The 22,287-nt window shown below is 33.2% G+C and overlaps 1 protein-coding gene across 2 annotated transcripts; it reads left to right on the top strand.

Annotated features, from left to right (window-relative positions):
* The first annotated feature begins 3,401 nt into the window (after nucleotides 1-3,401).
* LOC114422551 lies at nucleotides 3,402-17,501 on the top strand. 2 transcript variants are annotated; one of them, XM_028388965.1, is made up of 7 exons: nucleotides 3,402-3,667; nucleotides 3,988-4,135; nucleotides 4,656-4,916; nucleotides 5,801-5,882; nucleotides 14,991-15,187; nucleotides 16,540-16,814; nucleotides 17,277-17,501. In XM_028388965.1, the coding sequence occupies exons 1-6, from the start codon at nucleotides 3,471-3,473 to the stop codon at nucleotides 16,810-16,812; spliced, it is 1,158 nt and encodes a 385-aa protein (XP_028244766.1). In that variant the 5' UTR covers nucleotides 3,402-3,470; the 3' UTR covers nucleotides 16,813-16,814; nucleotides 17,277-17,501. The 2 variants fall into 2 exon arrangements, with proteins under 2 accessions (XP_028244766.1, XP_028244767.1); XM_028388966.1 differs by having other exon boundaries at nucleotides 17,181-17,447.
* The last annotated feature ends 4,786 nt before the right edge of the window (nucleotides 17,502-22,287 follow it).

The raw sequence follows: 22,287 nt of genomic DNA, 5'->3' as shown, positions 1-22,287 counted from the left end.
TGTTATAGAAGTGTAATATTTACAAATAATGTTACCAAATTCTCAGGTTAATGGTATACCATTACATTACTCATTTCAAAACAAAAATTCCGAATACAAGATATGCGAGTCTTCATTTTATACAAGAGAAAAACGTATGGATAAAGCCTCCTCCATTCGTTTTAGGCTAAATGTTACTTTTGAGTTTTTATGGTTTATTGTTTTCTTATTTTTGTATTTTTAAGTTTTAAAAGTTTTATTTTAGTCTTTTGTTTTTAAATAATTTTGTTTGAGTTCTTTCGTCTGTTTACCGTTGATACCATTAGATGTTTAAATTTAAAAATGATTAATTTAACGTATTACTGATTTTTGGTCACCACTTTTTTCTCTTGTATATTGTTTTAAAATTAGACTAGGTAATTATTTTTGCACAGCTTTTTTCCCTCTTTACACTCATTCCGTGTTTCTGTAAAAAAAAAATTGAAACATATTTGACAATATATAGATGTTTTGAAATTAAGTATTCAAAAATATTTATTATAGCATTTTGGAAATTAAATTCTGATTTTTTTATACATGTGAAACGAGCATATAAATTATAAAGAACTTTATAATAATTTACGTATATTGTCCAATCAATTCATAATATTTAAATTTTGAAATCTTATAATTTAATTATAGAAACTAAAATTCTTAATGAGGACGAGAGTAAAAAAATAATTAATAATGAGTTTTGTTTTAGATACAACTTCTTGAAATTACAAAATACGATTTTGAATTTTTTTTTCATGTTATGCATCGCATTTCACAGGTGTCAACAACAATAGTAAAACATCAATTCAATCAATCTATAATGATTAAATTGTTGATAATGCATTTTAATGTAATTGATATAAGAAATACAATGAAAATAATGTTATTATAATTATTAGTCCAAATTTATATATATTAACATGCTCTTGTTCACATATAAGCATCATCATAACAATATTTGTGCCATTACAAAGTAAGAGAAGATATCAAAGTTTCATCATTAAAAAAAACTTATAAAGGAGTAACAAATAAAAAAATATACGAATCACATATTTAATATGAAAAGTCCAACTGAACAGTATAACATGAGAATCATCTTTGGAATAAGTGGCAACTATGGATAAAATCAATCAAAATAATAGGGTAACTTGGATGAAAAAATGGTGGTCAACTTCTAAAGAGAAAAATCATCATGCTTCTATGAGCGAATAAATGAATCAACTTATATTATATCTTGAAGTAATTGCATAACTTATGTCCAAAATAGTCATACACTTATCTAACATTCCTTTGTGAAAGTTGACAAAAACAAGTATGTTTTTATTTTAGGCACTCATGCTTGGTGTTAAGGAGTTTAACATATTCAACACACCATTGTTGAAGTTCTCTAATCAAATCAAGATGAACTTGAGCTTAAGAATCCTTGTCTTTACCAAGAAATGTTCCAATTACATGATAACTAGATTTGGCATTTAGTTTCATCTAAGCAATACAATCAATATATTGAAGGAGGTAAAGATGAACATTAACACAACTATTTTGTGTTTAATGACATGGATTTCTTTGCAAGGTAGAGATGAAGGTAATGTGTTATCTATAATGGTTTAAAGTGTAACACATTCAAAGATGAATGATCATATTTAGTGGATGTTTTTAACTTCGGAGACCATTGTTCTTCCTCATTTTGATCTTTTGTTGAGGTTTACACATTAGAATCACAGACAGATTTACTTGGAGAGGGTTGGGGACAATTTTTCTCACAAGATTTTTCTTTCTTTACATGAGTATATATGGTAGCTTTTATTTTTGCCCTCATAAAAAAAATTAGTGTTGCCCCCATAAATCAATATTCTTTTAAATGAATGTAAAAAATTATAAGAGACAAAAGAGAAAACAAATTGGTGTTAATTTTATCATTTTATTTTTTAAATTATTTATAGAATTGACAATGAAAAAAAATCATATAATATTTTTTAAAATATGAAAATGTATAGATAATAATTATAATTTGTAAAAGTATATATATATATATATATATATATATATATATTGGATTTTTTTTTACCAAGATATTATGTATTTTATAAAAATTGGTAATCTTTTTTTTAAATTAAAATATTATAAATAATTTTTTTGTTCCCACTAAAAAACATTTATGATCCGCCACTGAATTATATATGAAAATGCTAACTCATGCACTTTATCTTCATTGTAATTTTCTCAGTCACGTCAAGATCCTAAAACCACTTCAACAATGCAGCTACTTCATGATGAAGCCTCCTCAAGACTTGTTCATTTCTTGGTCAACAAAGATTAACTTCTTCTAATAAGAATCAATTGATTGTAGCAAAATATATGGGTAATGTTGTATCTAGCTAGTTTGCACGTATAGGGTAATTCATGTGTAGCTCTAAGTTTGCAACCACAAATAAAATTGTCAATACCATCATTATACAATCATACTTTTCAAATATATGATTTTGTGCATCTTTGATACAAATTCTTGCAATTTGATGTAGAATGGAGTAATAAATACAGACTTAATATGTTAGTGCCTTAAATTTGGTGCTTTTTTTTATCCTTCAATTCAAAATTTGTTCCTTTTAATTCTTTAAATTTGTAAAATGTTATCAAATATGGAGTTTAGTTTGATTAGTAGAATATAGATATATGAATGTTATAAATTTTCTGTATTATGTTCAATTTTTACAAGATATTTTTTTTGTGAAATGTTATATTTAGTATATAACATTATTTTTAAAGACAAACGTGAGAAAATAAAAGAAAAACAAAAGCAAAATAGGAATAATAATAAAAAGAAACATTAGAAGAAGAAAAAAAGATCACCATAACACCATCAAACCACCACCATGCGCCTGTCAGCAAACCTTTTTTTTATCCTAATCGTTTATGCAAATTTTGTGCAGTTATTATAATAAATAATTCACACATTATATGAATATTTATGAATTTAAATAGAACCTGATGTGTTCGCAAAATATGATTTATCTGTTTTTTTTCTAGCTCCCTCTTGTGGGATGCACGTTGTAATGACGTTTCTATATAATTGATTTTCGTCGTGGGGCTCTTTGCCCGCTTCCATCCAGAAAAAAAAAATATAAGTTGAGAAATAACAATAATAATAAATATTTAAAATTATACATAATTATTTTGAAGGAAATTAAAAATGTATAAATTTAAAAAATAAAAATTATAAAAGTGTATTTGATTAATTGAAAAGAATGTAATTCTTTTTTAAGAATTTAAATTCTTGTAAAAAAATCATGTCAACAAAATTATTGTGATTATATTTTTTTTGCTGGAGAACAATTTGTGATAGCCATGTACTATTTTTATTTTTTTATTGTAAGTAGCAAAATAAAATAAGAGGTACTGGGCAATGGAAAGGGGTAGAGGAGAGAGAATTGATTGAACGAGTCGAGGAGTGGAAAAAGAATATGAATACGATAACGACGACGACGATGACGATGAGTGTATTAAACATCTATGGCTATGGCTATGGTGTTGTAGCTGTTGTTGTGTTCCTTATATTATTGCTTTGGCAGCGTCACAGATTTTTCTTCGCTTCATCTCGGTCGTCTCCATCCACTTCATTACTGCTCTTCGATTCTATCAATTCAAACTCAAACTCCAGGTCTAGGAATTTACTGTTTGTGCTTTTCTTTAACTTTCACAAACCGTCTTGCCCCAAAATATATTACATGATTCTGTTGTGCTTGTTTAGCAAGCCCCCTTTTAATATATTACTTTAATTCACTTTCACTTCAGCACTTTAAAGCGACGATTTCTCAATCATACAACTTTCACTGCATATTTTTTTACCACTAAATTTCCTTTTAAACGGACTCACCCTAATACTTTGAGTCATATTCATACTTGTTTGTTTCATTGATGTTATTAACTGGCATTGAGTCAGGTGCATAATAAGATTATTTGATTATTCTACTCTTGCAGAAGCAGAACCTCAAATTTTGTGACAGATGCAGATTTGAAATTTTTAATGGAGATTTTGGATGAGAAGCTCGGCAGTGATAAATGGGAGGATGTTCTAGATAAAAGAAACCATCATCTAAGCTACAGTGTGAAATGCTGCAGGCCTAAGGTTACTGATTTTATTATTTTAACTCGATTGTAGACTTGAATTGATCATTTTTCTTTCTGGGAATGTGAACACATAACTTATTTGTTTTAATAACAATAAAATGTTTCTTTCATAAATGTTGTGTGCCTTGTGTCTGACGTTTATGAAGCTTTAATTGTTATATAATGAATAAAATATTTCCGTGTTTCCCTTTTCTCTCTCACACAATGTGCAGGAACACCCAGGTACAGACACAAATGCAGAGTCAAACCATCCTCTGATGCACTACAGTTCAATAGTAACTTATTGTGTCTAAGGAAAAATAGAAATTTACTTGATAGTTTTTCACACCCAAGTTATTTTTTTTTCTGTTAAATAATAATAGTGTTAGGATGTTACATCCATTTCTTGTTCTGTTTTTCCAGTGTGTAATCTTAATTTTGATAGGTTCTAATTCAGTAACTGCTATATGCATATGAAAATAGAATGGTTTTGAAAGTGGTCTATAAACTACATAGTTGTTTCTCCATTGATGTTGCAGAATGGTCCCCTGAAATATTTGAGCAAGACTGTGTTCAATGACATTTCATCAGAGATGCTAAGAAACTTCTACATGGACAATGATTACAGAAAGCAGTGGGATAAAACACTGGTTGAGCATAAACAACTGCAGGCAGACAAATCTGATGGTACTGAAGTTGGTCATACAATTAAAAAGTTCCCTCTTTTAAAGCCTAGAGAATATGTGCTAGCTTGGAAGTTGTGGGAGGGGAGTGATAAAACATTTTACTGTTTTATGAAGGTAATCACCAATTATTATGGTTTTTTGTATAATAAAATGTGAATAATTGTTTTTATCTACTGATTAGTGTTAATGCACATTGTTATGATCCTGATACTTGTGAATCGTGATTGCATTAATATATGAATGTTGTTGCAACTATATCTCTCCCTTACTCTGTCTCTTCACCTTTTTTACCCTATCATTTAAGAGGAAGAATCTATGTAGGAGAAAATGATGATAAAGTTCTTAAGAAAATATAGTGTCAAGTAGATAGAGATTCAGATTATAACTTAGAAGACATTATTATTTGCATGTAATACTATCCATGAGTAATTAACTAATTATCAATGTTTTAACTGTTTTTTTTTTTTTTGCCTACTTGGAGATTTATTTGTTGGAATTTGTACACTATATGCTGACATATTTTCACATCAAAATATTCTGGTTTCTCATTATATACATTTAAATAGAAGCTGTTAACCATTGCAAAACTTGGTTTGGTAGAACTTTCGTATGCCTTGTTGATATTGGCAAACAGTTCAGCATGAGTGATGCATCCCTATTCTCCATTCGTTTCACCTATCTGGCTATCTGTTCATAATCTTCCTGTTGATATCTTTCAGATGGTATGTGCATATTTAGACAATAGGCAAAATCCTATCTTGAACTTTTCCCTTTTGTCAATGATACTTCCAAGGGAAATACAGTGACAAAGCATATTGGAAATTGACAGAAAATACAATCTTTATTTGTGGAAGAATGTGGTAATTGTGACATTTATTGCTAATGTATTTGAGGATGCATAAAAAGAATTGTTTTTATTTTTTTAATTGAAAGCTGTTTTTTTCTTTGTATGCAATGATTATTTTCTTTCCATTTTTTTTTATCATGAACCATGTTAGGAATGTGAGCATCCTTTGGCACCACGACAGAGAAAATATGTACGAGTTGAGTTTTTTAGATCTGGTTGGCAAATAAGAGAAGGTACGTTCCTGGTTTATTTGTTTTTGTTCGTTGACAGTGATCTATTTTTTGGGGTGGGGGGGGGGGGGATCTACTTGAAGTTGTAACTATTACTTTTTAATGTTGTTAAAGAGTACAATTTAATAAACCTACTCTACTTTCCAAGTTGCCTAGATTCATTGTAACTTAGGAAATAGAGTTACAATGATTAGCCTAATTTTGTGTATTTGTTTTTCTATGTAATTATTCTCTAGATAAATTGTTAGGTTGAGTGTGTTTTCCACTCAAGAAACTTACTCAAATACTCAATTATTTTCTCCTTAATGCTGTGGAGTATAATTATTGTAATTAATAGAATTTAATTTTTATCTTTAATTAGCCTGTACAGATTCTTAGGCTCTTTATAATTGTAAAGTGTTTTTTTAGTCTCTTGAGGCTCCTAAGTTAATGTGATAAAGTCTATATATAGGAGTGATTTCCTTTATTTCATATTCATCAAATTAGAAGTAAAATTATTTTTAGTTTTCTCCTTTCAAATTGATGAGAGCCTTGGGAGAATCCCACCACAAAAGCTAGTTTTTTTTTATAAGCAAAACTAATTTATATTAGTATGAAGGGAATAGTACAAGTGGTACTGATATATGTACATTGTGTCCATACTATTTGAAAACCTATGGAAACCTAATTCAAGCTTTATTGCAAGAATTAATTCTCCATAGGTGAGAATTAGTAAAGACATCCTTCCATCAATAACTATAGGACAACCCCCCCTGATTACAAAGCCCAACTCTTATGTTGCTTGCCCATGAGTGAAATGGAATATCAAATCCTTTTTCCAAATTTTTGAGCCAACTCCTGCAGAAGAAAATAACATCCTCCATCAGCTTTTGACCATTAAACTTTTCATTTGCAAATATAATTCTGTTTCGATGAAACCAGATGCACCAAGTTAAGGCAGTCCACCATATTTGCCATCACTGAGAGATAATACCCTTGAGATATCTGTGGCAATGTTGAAGGAAATGGTCTCTAGGTGATTTTGGGAAAACAGCCTTTATATTCAGCCAAGTCAATGATTCCCACCAAAGAGGCAATATCCTGTCACAATTAAAGAACAAGTGGGATACCTCCTCCTCATTCAATCTACAGAAAGGACACAAGATATCATTCAGCTCCACATTCCTTCTTCTCATATTAACCTTTGTTGGTAGTCTCTCCTGGATTAATCTCCAAATGGAATGAGACACCTTACTTGGAATTTTGAGCTTCCAAACCTGCTTAAAAACCTCATCAAAATTGTCTTATGATAATTGGGAAGCTAACACTTTGTAAGCACTGGCCACTGTGTAAACCCCCCAAGGATCTAACCTCCACTCCCAACTATCCTGCTGATTAACTTGCATTGTCACAGCCTGAATATCCTCCATGAATTTTGCAACCGTGTCCACCTCCACTTCCCTAAAACGCCTCTCCACTCTAGGTGCCATTCCCATCCTCCCATTGTTGCTATCCCTATCTGCTGAATTGAATTCTGTTGCTGCTAAGATATACTGTATATACAAGGATATTTTTCTGCCAGCGATTTCCCACCAGTCAGCCAACCATCTTCCCACAATTTAACCTTTGCTCCACATCCAATTTTCCATTCTATACTGCCTCTAAACCATCCCTCCTCGCCAGAAGCTTTACAAACATGTCTTAAATCCCACCACCAGATTGAATCAGAGGTATTTGATCTTGATTCATCCAGACTTCTCCAGCTCCTGTATTTGGAATCCAAAACCCTCGCCCATAATTCTCCCTTATGATGGAAAAGGTTCCAATGCCATTTCCCAAGAAGAACGCAATTGAACTTAGCTATATCCCGCATCTCCAACCCACCTTTCTCCTTTGGAAGACAATTGTCTCCCATTTTTCCCAAGCAATTTTCCTTTGGTCTGAATTTCCACCCCTTAAGAACCATCGCTGCAGCCTCACCAATTTGATGGCCACCTTCTTTGGGACCCTGGAAAAAAAAAGAAATAAAATAGGGATTGAATTTAAAACTGACTTTATAAGAGTGACCCTTCCCCTAAAAGATAGATGTCTTTGGTTCCATTTTGATAGTTTTCTCTCACATCTCTCAACTATAGGGTCCCAAATCACGCTACGCCTTGAGTTTGCCCCAATAGGGATACCCAAATACAAGAAAGGAATGACCAACACTTTGCAACTAAGGTAATTTGCCGCATTTTGAATCCAATGATGTGACATGCCAATTGCCCTGAATTTGCTTTTAGCAAAAGTTATCCTCAACCTGGAAACTAATTCAAAGCTTCTCAACAAGACCTTGATTGCTTTTACATTCTCCAAGGATGTTTTCCCAAAGAAAATTGTATCATCAGCATATTGAAGTAAGCTAATGTCCACCTCATCCTTCCCTATCTTAATCCTTTCATAGAGCTTCTGTTCCTGGGCTTCTCTCATCAAGCTAGCTAGCCCCTCGGCTACAATGTTGAACAAGAAAGGAGCTAGTGGGTCACCTTTGCCTTAGACCTCTTTGAGGAGAAAATTCATCTGTGGGACTACCATTTACCAAGATTGATATTGAGGTTGACTTCAAGCATCCATCCATCCACTTGATCCATTTGGTGCAAAACTCCATCCGTTTCATCATGTAAGAAAGAAAATCCCAGCTCACAGAGTCATAGGCCTTTTCATAGTCTACTTTAAACACTAAGCAACTCTTATTGCGTCTCTTTGCTTCTTCTACAACTTCGTTAGCTACAACCACACTGTGTAGTAGCTACCTGCCCTCCTTAAAGCATATTGACATTCATCAATGATGCCAGGCAGCACCTTCTCAAGCCTGTTAGACAGAAGCTTTGCCACAATTTTGTAGATACAGCCTATTAAAGAGATAGGTCTGTAATCATTGAGGCCTTGTGGGTCATTTACTTTAGGAATCAACGCTAGAAAAGACGCATTGCCTCCTTTTGGAAAAAATCCATTGACATGAAATTCATTTAGGAATCTAAGCACATCTGGTTTTAGGAGATCCCAAAACTGTTTGATAGAATTAAAATTCAGTCTATCTAGTCCAGGGCTTTCCGCACTACCACAATCCTAGATGGCTGCCCTAACTTCATCCTCTTCGAAATGAGCCACCAGCTAAGTATTATGCTGCTGATCAATGGACTTAAATCTAACTCCATCCAGCCTCGGTCTCTACCACTCAGGTTCCTGAAATCTCCTTTTAAAGAATAGCCTAGTCTCTTCTTTAAATCTACCTGGTTCATGAATCCAACACCCATCAATATTCACCCCTCTAAGCATGTTATAATGCCACTTCCAATTTATAGTCAATTGAAAATATCTAGAGTTGCAATCCCCTTCCTTAATCCATCTTGATTTTGCCTTTTGTCTAGTTATGGATTCAATTGATCTTGCTGTCCACCATAATTCCTCCTGTAGTTGCCTTCTTAATTTCTGATCTTCCTCATTCAGCTGCCTATCATCTCCCTCTTTTTCCAGATTATTGAGCTCGACTTCCACTTTCTTTAATTTCTGTTGAGCATCTCCAAAGTGATTTGTATTCCAATCTTAGTCTCTGCTTTAGCTTCTTAAACTTTTCTTTTAGGACATATTCCCCCCAGCCTGATACAGAACTGTCCATCCAGCAGTCCTGAACTACCTTCCTGAGAGATTTATCTTGCAGCCAACAGTCAAGAAACCTAAAAGGCTTGGGTCCCCAGTCAACAAAAGAGGATCGTAACAAGATTGGACAATGATTAGAGAAATTACAATCCAAAATAATCTGAATACTGTCTTGCCATTTGCAAAACCAATCAGCTGAGACAAGGACCCTATCAATTTTGCTTTTTGCTGTCCCATTTGGTCTGTACAAAGTGAATTTTCTGCCCACACTAGGTACATCCTCAACATCTAAGTCAACAATCCAGTCATTGAATTCCTTTATGCTGCCCCCATTCTGAATCCTATGACATACTCCTACTTTTTCATATTGCCTTCTAATGCAATTGAAGTCTCCTAAAATAAACCATAAACCCCCATTGTTGGTAGCTCTAAGTTGTTTGATATCATCCCATATAATTCTTTTGGAAGCTATGTCACAAGGTGAGTAAATATTAATTATAGTCACTTTTCCACCATCACCAACCCAAGTACCTTCCAAATTTATGAAACCATTGCCCATCACCTTCTTTTCCATTTTGAAAGTTGCATCACTCTAGATACACAATAATCCCCCTTCATTATTGATTGTTGGCTGTAATTCCCACTTAACTTCAGCATCTCCCCACAAAGCTTGACATAAAGTTTTGTCAATGGCTTCCTTCTTAGTCTCCTGTAGGCATAACATATCTACTTGCTCTTTTTTCACCAAATTTCATATTGAGGCCCATTTTAGACCCCTCCCCAAGCCTCTTACATTGTAGGTTTCAATCTTCATTAGTCACCTACATTGCTTCCCTTCCCCTGATTTATGCCCTTGTCCCTTTCTTCCATGTTGATCAGTTTTCCTATAATTGTTCCATCCTGTTTGCTGAAATTGACTCCTATATTTTTTGCCATTTCCAAGGTATTTACTGCCTCTTTTAATAATTCATAGCTTCTGGATGTTGAAGCTGGAATTGCTGATGTTGTGGCCTTTTTATCCTTGGAGTTTCCTTCCCAAATGACAACTTTCTTCAGCCCACTACCTGTTTTCTGTTTAGGGGAAGCTGGCTGGGTGTATTTTAAATAGTTGTTCCTGCTTTCAGCGTTTTGTCTGCTTTCTAGACATGCCTTATGTTCCTTTTGCAAGTTTAATTTATGAATGGTCTGATTTTCTTTACTGTACCCCTTGCTTCTTGTGTACACCTTCCATTTTTTATTGGGCCCATTCAGATGGAGGCCCAAATCCTTGAACTCCTCTTTATTATCCCCAACACAAATTTTTTTGGTGGGACTCAAGCCTGCTTTGTCTTTTTCACACTCTTGAATTGGTTCCCACCTCTCCCTATGCAGCCCCTTTAATTCAAAATCTATCTGAGTATGTGGGACCCTTTCTTGCTCTTTTTATTGAACTTTTGCCCCTCCTCACTTGAAAGCACTGCATCTGCCTCCCCTATATGGTTACTTTCTGCTGCCAGATTTTGCTGTCTGCTATCCTCCATGTCCCCCTCCTGCTGTTCTGCAGTGTCAGCCTTCTTTTGTACACATATTCTCACCTAAATCTGTGGGTGGGTCCATGCTTTGGTGAGTAGTCTCTGCTATCAACATTGTTGACCGTTGTTGCAGAGAGTGGGTAATACCCAACGGGGCATTCCACAGTTCACAGCCCTTGCATCTCCCTCAGCATCTGAGACAGTGTTTGATATCAGAGACTTGCCGTCCGCCTGACCTTCCTTTAATTGGATGTCGAATCTGATGTCGGTTCACTCTGAAGATATTTCTTCAGATGATTCTCTATAGTCCCCTCTGTTACAGTTGCATCTGTGAGACCCACAACATATCTCCTCCACAATCTTAACCGTGTGCGCGACCCCATTGATGAATGTTGTAACTATGTGATTTATCACATGGAGCCATGGGATTTTTATTAGGACACGTGCCCTATCCAGTTTGTGGAGATCTCTTACATCTTCATCAACGTCCATCACCTCCCCAATCCCGTTCTCGATCTTTGTGATATTTTTCGCATCCCATGCATGAAGAGGAATCCCCCAGCACATCACCCAAGCCAGTCTGAAACCAGCCCTCAAAGACGGACTCCATTTCTCCAGCGTGTGGAACATTGATAGGTTGCTTTCGATTCCTTCTCTACACAACTATTCTGCTCTTGTGTCTGAAATTCCCATAAGAAGCACCATGTCTCCACCAATGTATTTTGGTTTTATCTCTTCACCTCTATCCCACATAAATTCTTCTTTGAGCCTATCAAACATTACTAGGTTCTTCAGTCTTCCCACCCAAGTGTTGGTTAGCCATGGTTTCTTATCCAATTGTATCGTTAATTGGACAGACGAACAAGATGGTATACTATTTGCATGTGCAGGCTTTGGTGTCCATTTCTTCGTCCCATAATTCCTGCCTGTTGCGACCACGTTTGCATAAGTTCTGCTGCCTATCACATTTTTGATACTGTGCTGCTGACCTCCAGTAGTTGTTGTTCTCTGATTTGCTATGCCTTTTCCTTTGTCGTTGTCCCTGTCACTCACCTTCGCCGTGACTGCCTCCTCTTTTGATTGGGGCTTGTTTTTCATTGTCTTTATTAGCTTTTGTTCCCTATCATGCTTTGGTAAGTTTACATGTAGTTTCAAATCTCTGAGAAACAGATTGTCCAGTTGTCTCTCTAGTCTCTTTGCATTGCCCACCCCTTTGAATCTCACAAAACCGTACCCATGGCCACTTCTATTCTGATTCCTTGCAATAAAAACCTCCTTGACATCTCTGCATTTCTTAAAAGCTGCTCACAACTCCTTTTCAACCATGTCTTCGGGAAACCTCGTGAAATATAACGAGAGGATGTTCGGAGTATCCCTCCAGTTGTTACTTCTTCAATTCCCCCTAGTTGACTTTGTACCCTTGGCTTCATGTTGCACATTATCCTTCCTAGCATAGTTGAAATAGGACCTACCTCACACTCTCTCTGCGTCTCTCTCCCCCCCTTGATCGTTATGAATTAGATAGTTACCACAAAAGCTAGTTATTGTAGGTGGAGTGCCCAAGGACTTATAAACCCCACATTAGAATCCCGTACTTATAATGTGGGATTGAAGTCCCATACCATGTAATTGGATCTTACCATCCCACCACACTCCGCAGTTCCAATGCCCACACATGCTGACTATCCACTAACCTTTTGACTAGTCCTAGGTGAACATTGCAATGTTGGCATCACCATTCACGCTGCTCATTTGCAACTAAGGCACATGGTGGAAGGCTCTAATACCGATTGATAAAAACCCTGGGAGAACTACTCCACAAAACCTAGCTATTGGAGTTGGAGAGCCCAAGGACATATAAACTCCATATTAGAATTCAATACTTCTAATGTGGGACTCAAGTCCCATACCTTGCAATTGGATTCTAACACAAATCTTTCTAGTTTTCAAGTTGGTATCCGAGCTCGCAATCTTGGGGGTTGTAAGACTATCGAAGTACTCATAGAGCTGTTAGGAAGTCCCACATCGCCTGCCTCAATTCTCGGGATACAACTTATATATTTGTTGAATAACTTCACTTAATGCTAATTGGTTTTAAGTTGAAATCTAACATGGTATCAAAGCCTAACCCATCTTGGTTCTCGCCTATTCTAGTAGGCTTGCCTGTTCTGGAAAGGCATTTGTGGAGGGGAGGTGTTAGGAAGTCCCACATTGTTTGCCTTAATTCTCAGGGTGCAACTTGTATATCTGTTGGACAACTTCACTTAGTGCTAATTGGTTTTAAGTTGAAATCTATCAAGAGCAAAATCACAGGATCAAGAATGATGAAGAAAGCCAAAGGGTGGAGAAAACCCACTACTATCAAAGACCTGTGGGAAAGGTCATTTATATATCCCACATCAAATAGCGTATTCAATTAGTGTGGGTAGTTAGTTCATGCACGGTCCTAAGGTAGAATTCAGAGCCAAGGGGGTGTGGGTTGTTATGGGTGAAGATTGTCTCGATGACCTTAGAATAAAGTATGTAGCTCCTCCAACAAGGGACATATGAAGAAAACAACTGTGATGTTTATGGTTGTATGATCTGTGGCAGCCATGTCTAAAATCCAGGAACCATTAGAATGAGCATAAGCTGCGATAGCAGTGAAAGATTACCTGACTGTACTGTTGAACTAGATGAACTAGGATTGCCTATAGAATGGGTTTGAAACATTTTGTATCGGTGCACTATCTGTTCTTTGCTGAAAGGAACAGAATCCGAGGATGATTGCTGCTTTGGATCAAAAGTGCTAGCTAGAAATGCATGAAAGTCTCCCCTAACTCTGTACCACCTCCCTATTTTTTCTTTGAATTTGCAGGTTTTCTACAAAGCTTCCAACAGTTCTCCTTCATATGCCAAGTCTTTTTGTAAGATTATTGTAATAAAGGAACAGTTATTCAACTGTGTCCTTGGGGTAGTTTTAGTAATTAGAGTTAGTGGTGAGGTTAGTTGTGCCAGCTGTCACTAGCTAGGCTTATAGATACTCAGATGTAAGCTTCTGATTTGGTGAAATGAACCACACCCCTCCCCCCCCAAAAAAAAAAATTCTTTTCTCTTTTCTGAGTTTTATCAAATTCTTCAACACTTTTGACAATGATCAAACCTAGGCCTTTGTTTCCCTCCATGTCCTTGAGTCTATCTATGCTCTATGCTGTCTCATGGGAGTAAGATAAATGAGAATGTTAAATTGGATTTGTTGCTACACAAAAAAGGCCAGGATATAAAATGATTGTATAGAAGGAGATACTGGTTTCACTTCAATTGAATAAAAGAAGAGAGAAAATCAGTTAAAGTGATTTGGCCTATTATTCAAAGAAGGCCACTGAAAGTACCAATGACTAATGAGGAGAGCATTGCATAGTTTTTAACCTTGTGGCCTAACAGAAAGGTAGACCAAGAAAAGACATTGGAGGAGATTGTTAAAAGGGATCTCATGGTGAATAATATTCCTAAGAATTTGATCTTTTGACTGAATCCATTGGTGTTGTGTGATCCATGTAGCTGACTTCACTTAGTGGGATAAGACTTTTGTTGTTGTATTCTTTCTTGTAAATTGCATCTTATATTCATTTTTCTATGTAATTATTCTGTATATCAATCCTTAGGCTGAGGGTGATTTTCACTCCAGCAATTTCCTCACATTTTCTCCTTCCTTTAAGTGATATCATTTCTAATCCTATAAAAAATGGTTGAAATCTCTTTATCTCGTGTGTCATTTCTTTATAAAATATGTATGTGCTAAATTGAATAATGTACCATTACAACCTATTTCTATCTCTGCACATTTATTTGGAGTTTGATACTGTTGAAAATCTTTCTTTGTATTTGCACCCCGTGGTATTCTTGTGCTCCCTTTTAATTTTTATTTCATTGCCTCAACATTGAGTGAATGATTTCTAGCTATGAAAGGACTGTATTGTGACTGGTATTTATATAATTACAGTACCTGGTAGCAATGCCTGTGAGATCACAATGTTTCATCAAGAAGATGCTGGTTTAAATACGGAGATGGCTAAGCTGGCCTTTCGCAAGGGCATATGGAACTATGTATGTAAGATGGATAACGCGCTTAGAAGATACTCTGTTATAGGCTATCATTTATCAAGTTCAGTTACCACTTCAATCGATTTAATGCAGAAGGTTAGTACTGTTACTTTCACATATAATCATTTAATTCAGGGGAGTGTATCGGATTAGGATTCTAAAGGATTTAAAAAAAAAAATTTATATAAAATAATCTCCTGATATTCAATCAGGATTATTAAATGATATAAATAAGTCTTGTGGTATTTAATTAAGGTTTTTAAGATTTTTTAACGAAGACAACAAAAATTTGATGGTATTCAATTAAGACTTTTTATAATTTATAGAAAGATTTTAATATTCAAAAATACACAAATTTCGATGGATTGTTTTTTAAGAAGGATTTTGATGGATTTCATTTGACTTTTTAATATAAAACATTTATCAAGCAATCTCACCCAAACCCTTGAGATTTTGTTAGATTCTTTTCTTTCTTTTTTTATTTGTTACCAGACTTTCTTTTTTCTCATCACACATATCCTCTTCTCTCTTTAATATTTTTCAAAATGTGTGTGCTATATATGTTTTTCTTATTCTTTTGGATTAAAAAAAAATGTCAAATATACTCTTTCCCTCTATGTTTTTTCGTTTATTTTCTAAATTAATGTTTATCTTATGTGCTAAGATTAACCATGTTTTTCTTATATTAATTATGCATATTACCTTCACAATGCAATATTTTTTGTAAGTGTCACCTTACTTTTGTCATCCACTTAACTTAGTAATCCTCGTAGAAAATTTTCATCCTCTACTCCCTTTAAACATATCATTGGATTTGTCATGAAATAATTATAGTAATTAAAAAAATCAGAAAATCAACGTATGATTTTAAATTTATTGTTTAAATCCAAAAGTAAGAATGAAAAAATGTTATTGCAAGAAAGGTTAGTATAAGAGGACATAAAGTTAGAATCAATTTAACTATTAAAAATAATTATATTAGTTTTATTTTTTTATCTAAACCTCATCATTTTTTATTATTTTTTCAACTAATTCTTGTAATTTTTAATGTGTTTTTAAAAAGCTGATAAGTCATAATATTTTTACATAATTTTTAAAATCTACAAAACTTTTTTATATTAAAATAATCTTTTGAAATTTTAATTTAATACACTCCCTATTAGCAGAATGTTGCTTGAGGCAGATTTGCTTTAGATTTCAAATTTGTTCTTGATGACTAGTTATAACACCTTTAACCTATTAAACAACTCCTATGATGCGATAGATTCCTACTGGCAGGTTTAATTTTAGAATCAATTCTAATTTCTGGCCTGGACAAAAATGAGAAGATTTATAAAACCATGCACTTATTTTCCCAATTCCCAAAGCTCCTCCACACCACACATGTAGATATATTAGGCACATTTTCGTGACTAATAGTCCCTTCCCTTCCTTTGTGTTGTGTGTAGGTACCTGCTTGCTTGGACACTATTTCGAGTAACATCTCTCCAGCAAATCCTACCGTCTTCCATGATCAAGTTACTGATGAATCTCAAATTAGGATGATCCAAAGAAGGCCATCAAGAAAGTTGATAGCCAATGGTTTGTTGCTTCTAGGGGGTGCTACTGCTATATGCCTGTCTCGTGGTCACTCTAGCCTAGGTGCTAAAGTTGCCATGGCATACATCATAAACAAACTTAGTAAGCGTGGTGCTAGATCAAACCAAAGCAAACAAAGTTGAAGGTAAGATTGATTTTATTTTTATATAATATTAGTCACCAATGTAATATTGAATAGTCAAGATTATATATAATCTTAAATAATGTGAATAATCCTTATGATCTAGATGATTTACACATTATTGCATATATAATCTACTAGTATGAGAGCTCATGCATTCTACTAGTATGAGAGCCTATCCAATGCACGGGTAAATTGATTAAGCTTCGAATATTTAGTTGTATCCTATGTTTTTTTGCAAATTATTATATTTTGTATCCATTATTTTTTAATTTTGTAGAATTAGAAATAGATGATGCAATTAGAAGTAAATTTAGCGGTTTTGGTACCTGCACTATGCACATAATGGAAGTCTCAAATTATATTCAGGTGATTGCCCATGGAGAGCAAGTATAATGTCCGAATCAAAGAAAAATGCTCTTTAAAAACATTGTTTGCCAGTCATGACCTTAATTTTTGTTGCAGAATTAATTGGAAGGTTAAGGAGGCCGAAGGAGAATGATGGGTTTGCAAACCTCATGTTGTCAATTAGTTATTATTTTTTCAAAATGTATATATATATATATACTATCATGTATATGGCTTTGTATACAAATGCTTTTGTCTTTGAATAAAAAGTATGTATTATCGTCATCATTTTGGCAACACATTCTGATAGAAAAAGCTAGAAAATTTCTACTGCTAAGAACATATACAAAGGATTTTTAATAAAATTCTTATTGCTATGTTGTTTTCTTTTCATGGTATTTCCAAGCATAACCAACAATAGAAAGGACAGACGGGAAGTAAAAGGATTGATAAAAAAAAATTGAAGTTTGTTGTAGGTTTGCAAAAAAGCAAGTAATATCCCTTTGGCTGGGATTATGTATAACTGCTGACATAAGTTTTTGTTTTTTGCATCAAATTGGACATGCTACCCATTTGCCTTCTGTTGTCAACATATTCAGTCTTTCACATAAAATTAACAAAATACAAAGAGTTGAACATTTACAATAATTATTGAAATATATTATATAAAACAATATTTGTTCACAAAAGATACTAATAATATATACACGAAAGTTTACACTAACTTAGAAATTGTCTAAACATCCACATGGACCACATCTTAACCATCAAAACATAACCACCACTACAATTGTTTTGTATTACAGAGGGAGAATAAACATCATTTCCTTGCATTGAGTATGTCTTCATAATTCCTTTTTTTCCATTGGTACGCTGATACTCTTGGATCATCAATGTCAGCAACCCTTGTATTTTTTCATTCAGTTGTTGATTAACTCTTGCAAGCTCCGAATCTTGTTTGAAGAACCTAACATGGAATTTACGGTCACCCATATAAATAAATGTTATTTCTCATTCATCGTAAATTTCATCCAGCCTTCTAAATTCAACCCAACATTTGTAGATGACATTTGAGTCTTTGTCATTTTCAAGGAGTTCAACCTTTGATACCCTCCCCTGCTTATCAATCAACTTCTAGTCTGTAGACACTTCATTCTTAAATGTTTTCCAAAACTTAGGACAAACAAAAACAAAATCTTGTTTCATTGACATAGTAAAGTATGTTAAAAAAATCAATTTATAAAAAATGTTAGTTACATAGTAATGTATCTTGTATAGGTTTTCGAACATTGCAGATAATTTTTGAAAAAACAAAAAATAGCAAGTATAGAAACATCTCAAGAGAATATTCCAATTCATGATAAACATTTGAATAGATAAATCATAATCAAGCGACAATTTCAAGTATCTTGTTTCATATACACTAGAACCAAATATTATATTTTTCATTTTACTAATTTTTATCTTATTATGTTTAAAGGGTTATGTAGAATGATAATTTAATACTAAATACATCTAGGAAAAATGATTGATTTTTGGCTTAGTTTATATTGTCTCTATTTTACAGTCAACACATGCATAATGGACTCAATAAAAATCAATATAATTTGTTATACTAAGATAGATAAATGAGTAACAGCTACACTGTGTCAGTGTGTGAATCTTTAGTTATCTAAGCATATTCCAAAATAGAAATATTAATTTGGTTTTGTCTTAATCAATGTTAGAATTTATCACTCAACTCATCCAACAATCCCAATTAGTTTTATTTCTTTAATTATTGTTTTAATTAGTTTTTTAAGAAACTATTTTTCAATTCAAGTTTATACATTCCTGTAATAAGCAAACTTGAGTTTTTGACTTCATCAGTACTCTGTTTTGGATACCATTTTTAGTATTTAATATTTAATAAATAACACATTCAACATAATATACTTCTAATTTCAGACTCTTACGCTGTTAGAGTTTAAGGGGTGCATTACAATCGACTATGTCGTTGATTGATTACATTTGAACAAATACCAAAATGATAATGATTATACTCCATTTATGCTAGACATAGTAGTTTCCAGTGAAGAACAACTTATTGAAACCAATTTCGAAACCCTAATTTCTTAATAAAGTTTTTGTTACTGTAACCCTTAACAGAATACTTGTGTGCCCTTGTGAAATGAAGCAACCAAACAATAGATGGTTCACTTTTGTTGTTTCAAAAAACTATGTAAAATGGAATACATTATAAGGAAGAACACATACCCGAAAGAAGAAATCATATGTCGTGAACGCACCAATCATCACATCTCTTAGAAAGTCATCATTCCTTGAAGCATCAACCTTGACGTTCTTGTTTTTCTTCGTTTTCTTCTTCCCACACATCGTTTTGCTCTGTTATGAGAATATGTTTCGTATTCTCACTAAATATGCACGTTTTTATAGATTTTCAGAATTATGAAGTGTGGGATTTTCTTGAAGCACCCATCATTTTTCTTCTATACCCAACCATAAGAATGAAAAACCCAAAAACACCCTTAAGTATATCGTATACAAATTGACAATTTGTAAAGCCATTACAGAATCGTAATTCGTAACGCAATTTAGGATTCGCAATTTGTAAGGCCATTTTATTTCATCACCAATTTTATATGTTACCTTGAATTTTAGCCTCATTATATAGAGTAGATTCAAATTCTATTTTTGTATCAACTTCATTCAAAGATTATGTGGCTAAAGTTTTATAAGTCAGCTACTAATACATTAGAAACATAATTTAACAATTAAGTACTAAATTTAACCTAAATGTTGAGGCTATTTTTCGTATTCTGCACTATCAAAACTCAATCTGGTCCTTCCAACAGATTGTAGTACATTAATAGATTATTCTTTATATTTGCAATGCTTAATTCTACGCAAAGAAATGTTTAAGTTTGAAGATTAAGGAGAAGAATATGCATTAATGTAACATAGAGTGATATAATTAAACATATGATAGATATTTTAAATAAGGCCGAGGAATCAAATGGGGGCAATAGTAGGATAGTTTACTAACTGGAATCTTGTGTGGAACCTGTGGTGCTACAACCATTGTCCAAATCTTCACACAAAATCGATTTTTCCTTAAGTCTAAGGTTAGGTGTAACCACACTATTTTGGATGTTTTGAAAACCTGTTACACCAAACATTGTTAAATATTATTATTGATAGAAATTTTGTGACTATATTTTGGTTGAGTTGCATCCTCAATGCTATTTTACATTGACACCACAAAAACATAGAATATATGTTTTTTCCGTTACCATTAGACAATGCAGATAATGGTGGTCTACTAATACTTTTTTTGTGTACTTCGTGTACATGATCAACTCCTGATGAATTGTTTAAAAAAATGATTGCAAAATTGGATTAGAAATCTGATATCAGGAAAACAATTGCAAAATACACTAATACTAATGAATCTATTTAAATTGTTGATATGATTGTTGTTTTCTTTATTCTTCATTAGTATCTTTCTTCTCATTCTTGCTTTTTGACTTGAGCTTAACTCCATCTCCATGGTGTGGGATTAATGATTTGGTCTATTTGCTTACAGGGTATGACGATGTATTTTTTTAACTGGTACAATATTCGTGTGTTTTGTAAAACCTAATGGGTTGACAATAGACCTACTTTTTGTAAGGCTTAAGGGAAATTGTACCTTGACTTTTCTAATGTTCCTACCTGATTAGTATTTTAAGACAAATATAAAATGGTTGTATGCATAGTCAACTACCAGTTTCATATAAACTTTCAAACACACAGTTTGCTTTTTCACTTTCATTGAAAAAATAAATAAATAAGTATTAGAAATTGCTCATTGATAAAATCAATTTTTAGTTTTATATCAATAATTTTTACCTCAAAACAATCTTTAAGACCACCAATAGTTTTCCTGGGTGTATTATGAAAAAAATCCTCTGACATACTTAATGTAGTAGAATCAGTTAACTAACTCAGACCTTGAGAGGGTGACTCAAGTATTCTTCAGAAAATATGAACAACGAACATGCGCAAATTAAATGAGGCAATATAAAATGTTGTCATTAATTTGCATCGATGTATTATCGAAAACATTACCTTGTTGCCAACTCTTTTACCTTTTCACATTCAACATTGAACAAAACTCTTGTTCCACATATACAATTTTGAAGATGTATTTTCTCTACAAATAACAAATTTTAAATACGGTCATAAATAGAAGATAGTAGTTTATATATTTTATTTAACAATAACTCTTTTATTGTTAGAAGACAGAATTCAAATACCTTGGAAACACTTCACTTTGGCTAGATGAACTATTACAACAACATTTTTTACTACTCTAGATGCAAGAAATACATTGAGTTCATCCACAAATGGACCAAATAAAGTACACTCTATGCTAAATCTATTTTTCAAAAAATATGACAAACAACAAATACTTATTACTTAATAGAAAACAGTAAAATACCATAGAATATAATAGAATAGAATTGTAAATACCAACAATAAAATACCACTTACCTATCATCTTCTATTTGGATTACATTCATCTTTGTTCTCCTTCCGTTTCTTTCATTTTCTCTTTCAGTTCCAACACCTGTCAAAATACCTACGACATCTATGCAAAATGAAACATGTAATTTAATTTTTTTAAAATTGGCATAAACTGAAAATAAAAGTTAGAATGTTTGCATTCAATGAAAACCTTACCAACTAAATAATCAATGTCATAAATCACAAACAATGTCTCTTATAGGTACAAAATCATACACAAAGTCTGGAACACTTGCATTGTCCACCAATGCAACCCTAGTGGAGTACTAAAACACAATTTTGTACTTGTGGTGGGTGGTTCTATATATACCTCCATTCTCAACAACAAAAAATTGAATAGAGTACACTTTTCTTTCTTGCAAGGTTTTGTCAAACTTATAAATGAGAGTTCGCTTGACAGAACCATGCACTTTATCTTCCTACATTCAAAATAGTGAGTCAAAATTTCACAATATAATAAAATTTTGCACACAAAATAAATTGAAAAATTACGAAATGAATAGACCACTGAATCCACCAGCACCATCTCCATGGATAATGGTATTTTGATGGTAGATGT

Source organism: Glycine soja, chromosome 8, assembly GCF_004193775.1.
Source record: "Glycine soja cultivar W05 chromosome 8, ASM419377v2, whole genome shotgun sequence".
Lineage (NCBI taxonomy): Eukaryota > Viridiplantae > Streptophyta > Magnoliopsida > Fabales > Fabaceae > Glycine > Glycine soja.
This window is presented reverse-complemented; position numbering and strand designations above follow the sequence as displayed.

What these genes read in the sequence shown, in the direction of transcription:
- LOC114422551 (XM_028388965.1), top strand. Translation starts at nt 3,471, where the DNA reads ATGAATACGATAACGACGACGACGATGACGATGAGTGTATTAAACATC. An exon ending in CATTTTACTGTTTTATGAAG is followed by an intron (nt 4,917 to 5,800) that starts GTAATCACCAAT and finishes GAACCATGTTAG; the next exon opens with GAATGTGAGCATCCTTTGGC. An exon ending in TGGTTGGCAAATAAGAGAAG is followed by an intron (nt 5,883 to 14,990) that starts GTACGTTCCTGG and finishes ATATAATTACAG; the next exon opens with TACCTGGTAGCAATGCCTGT.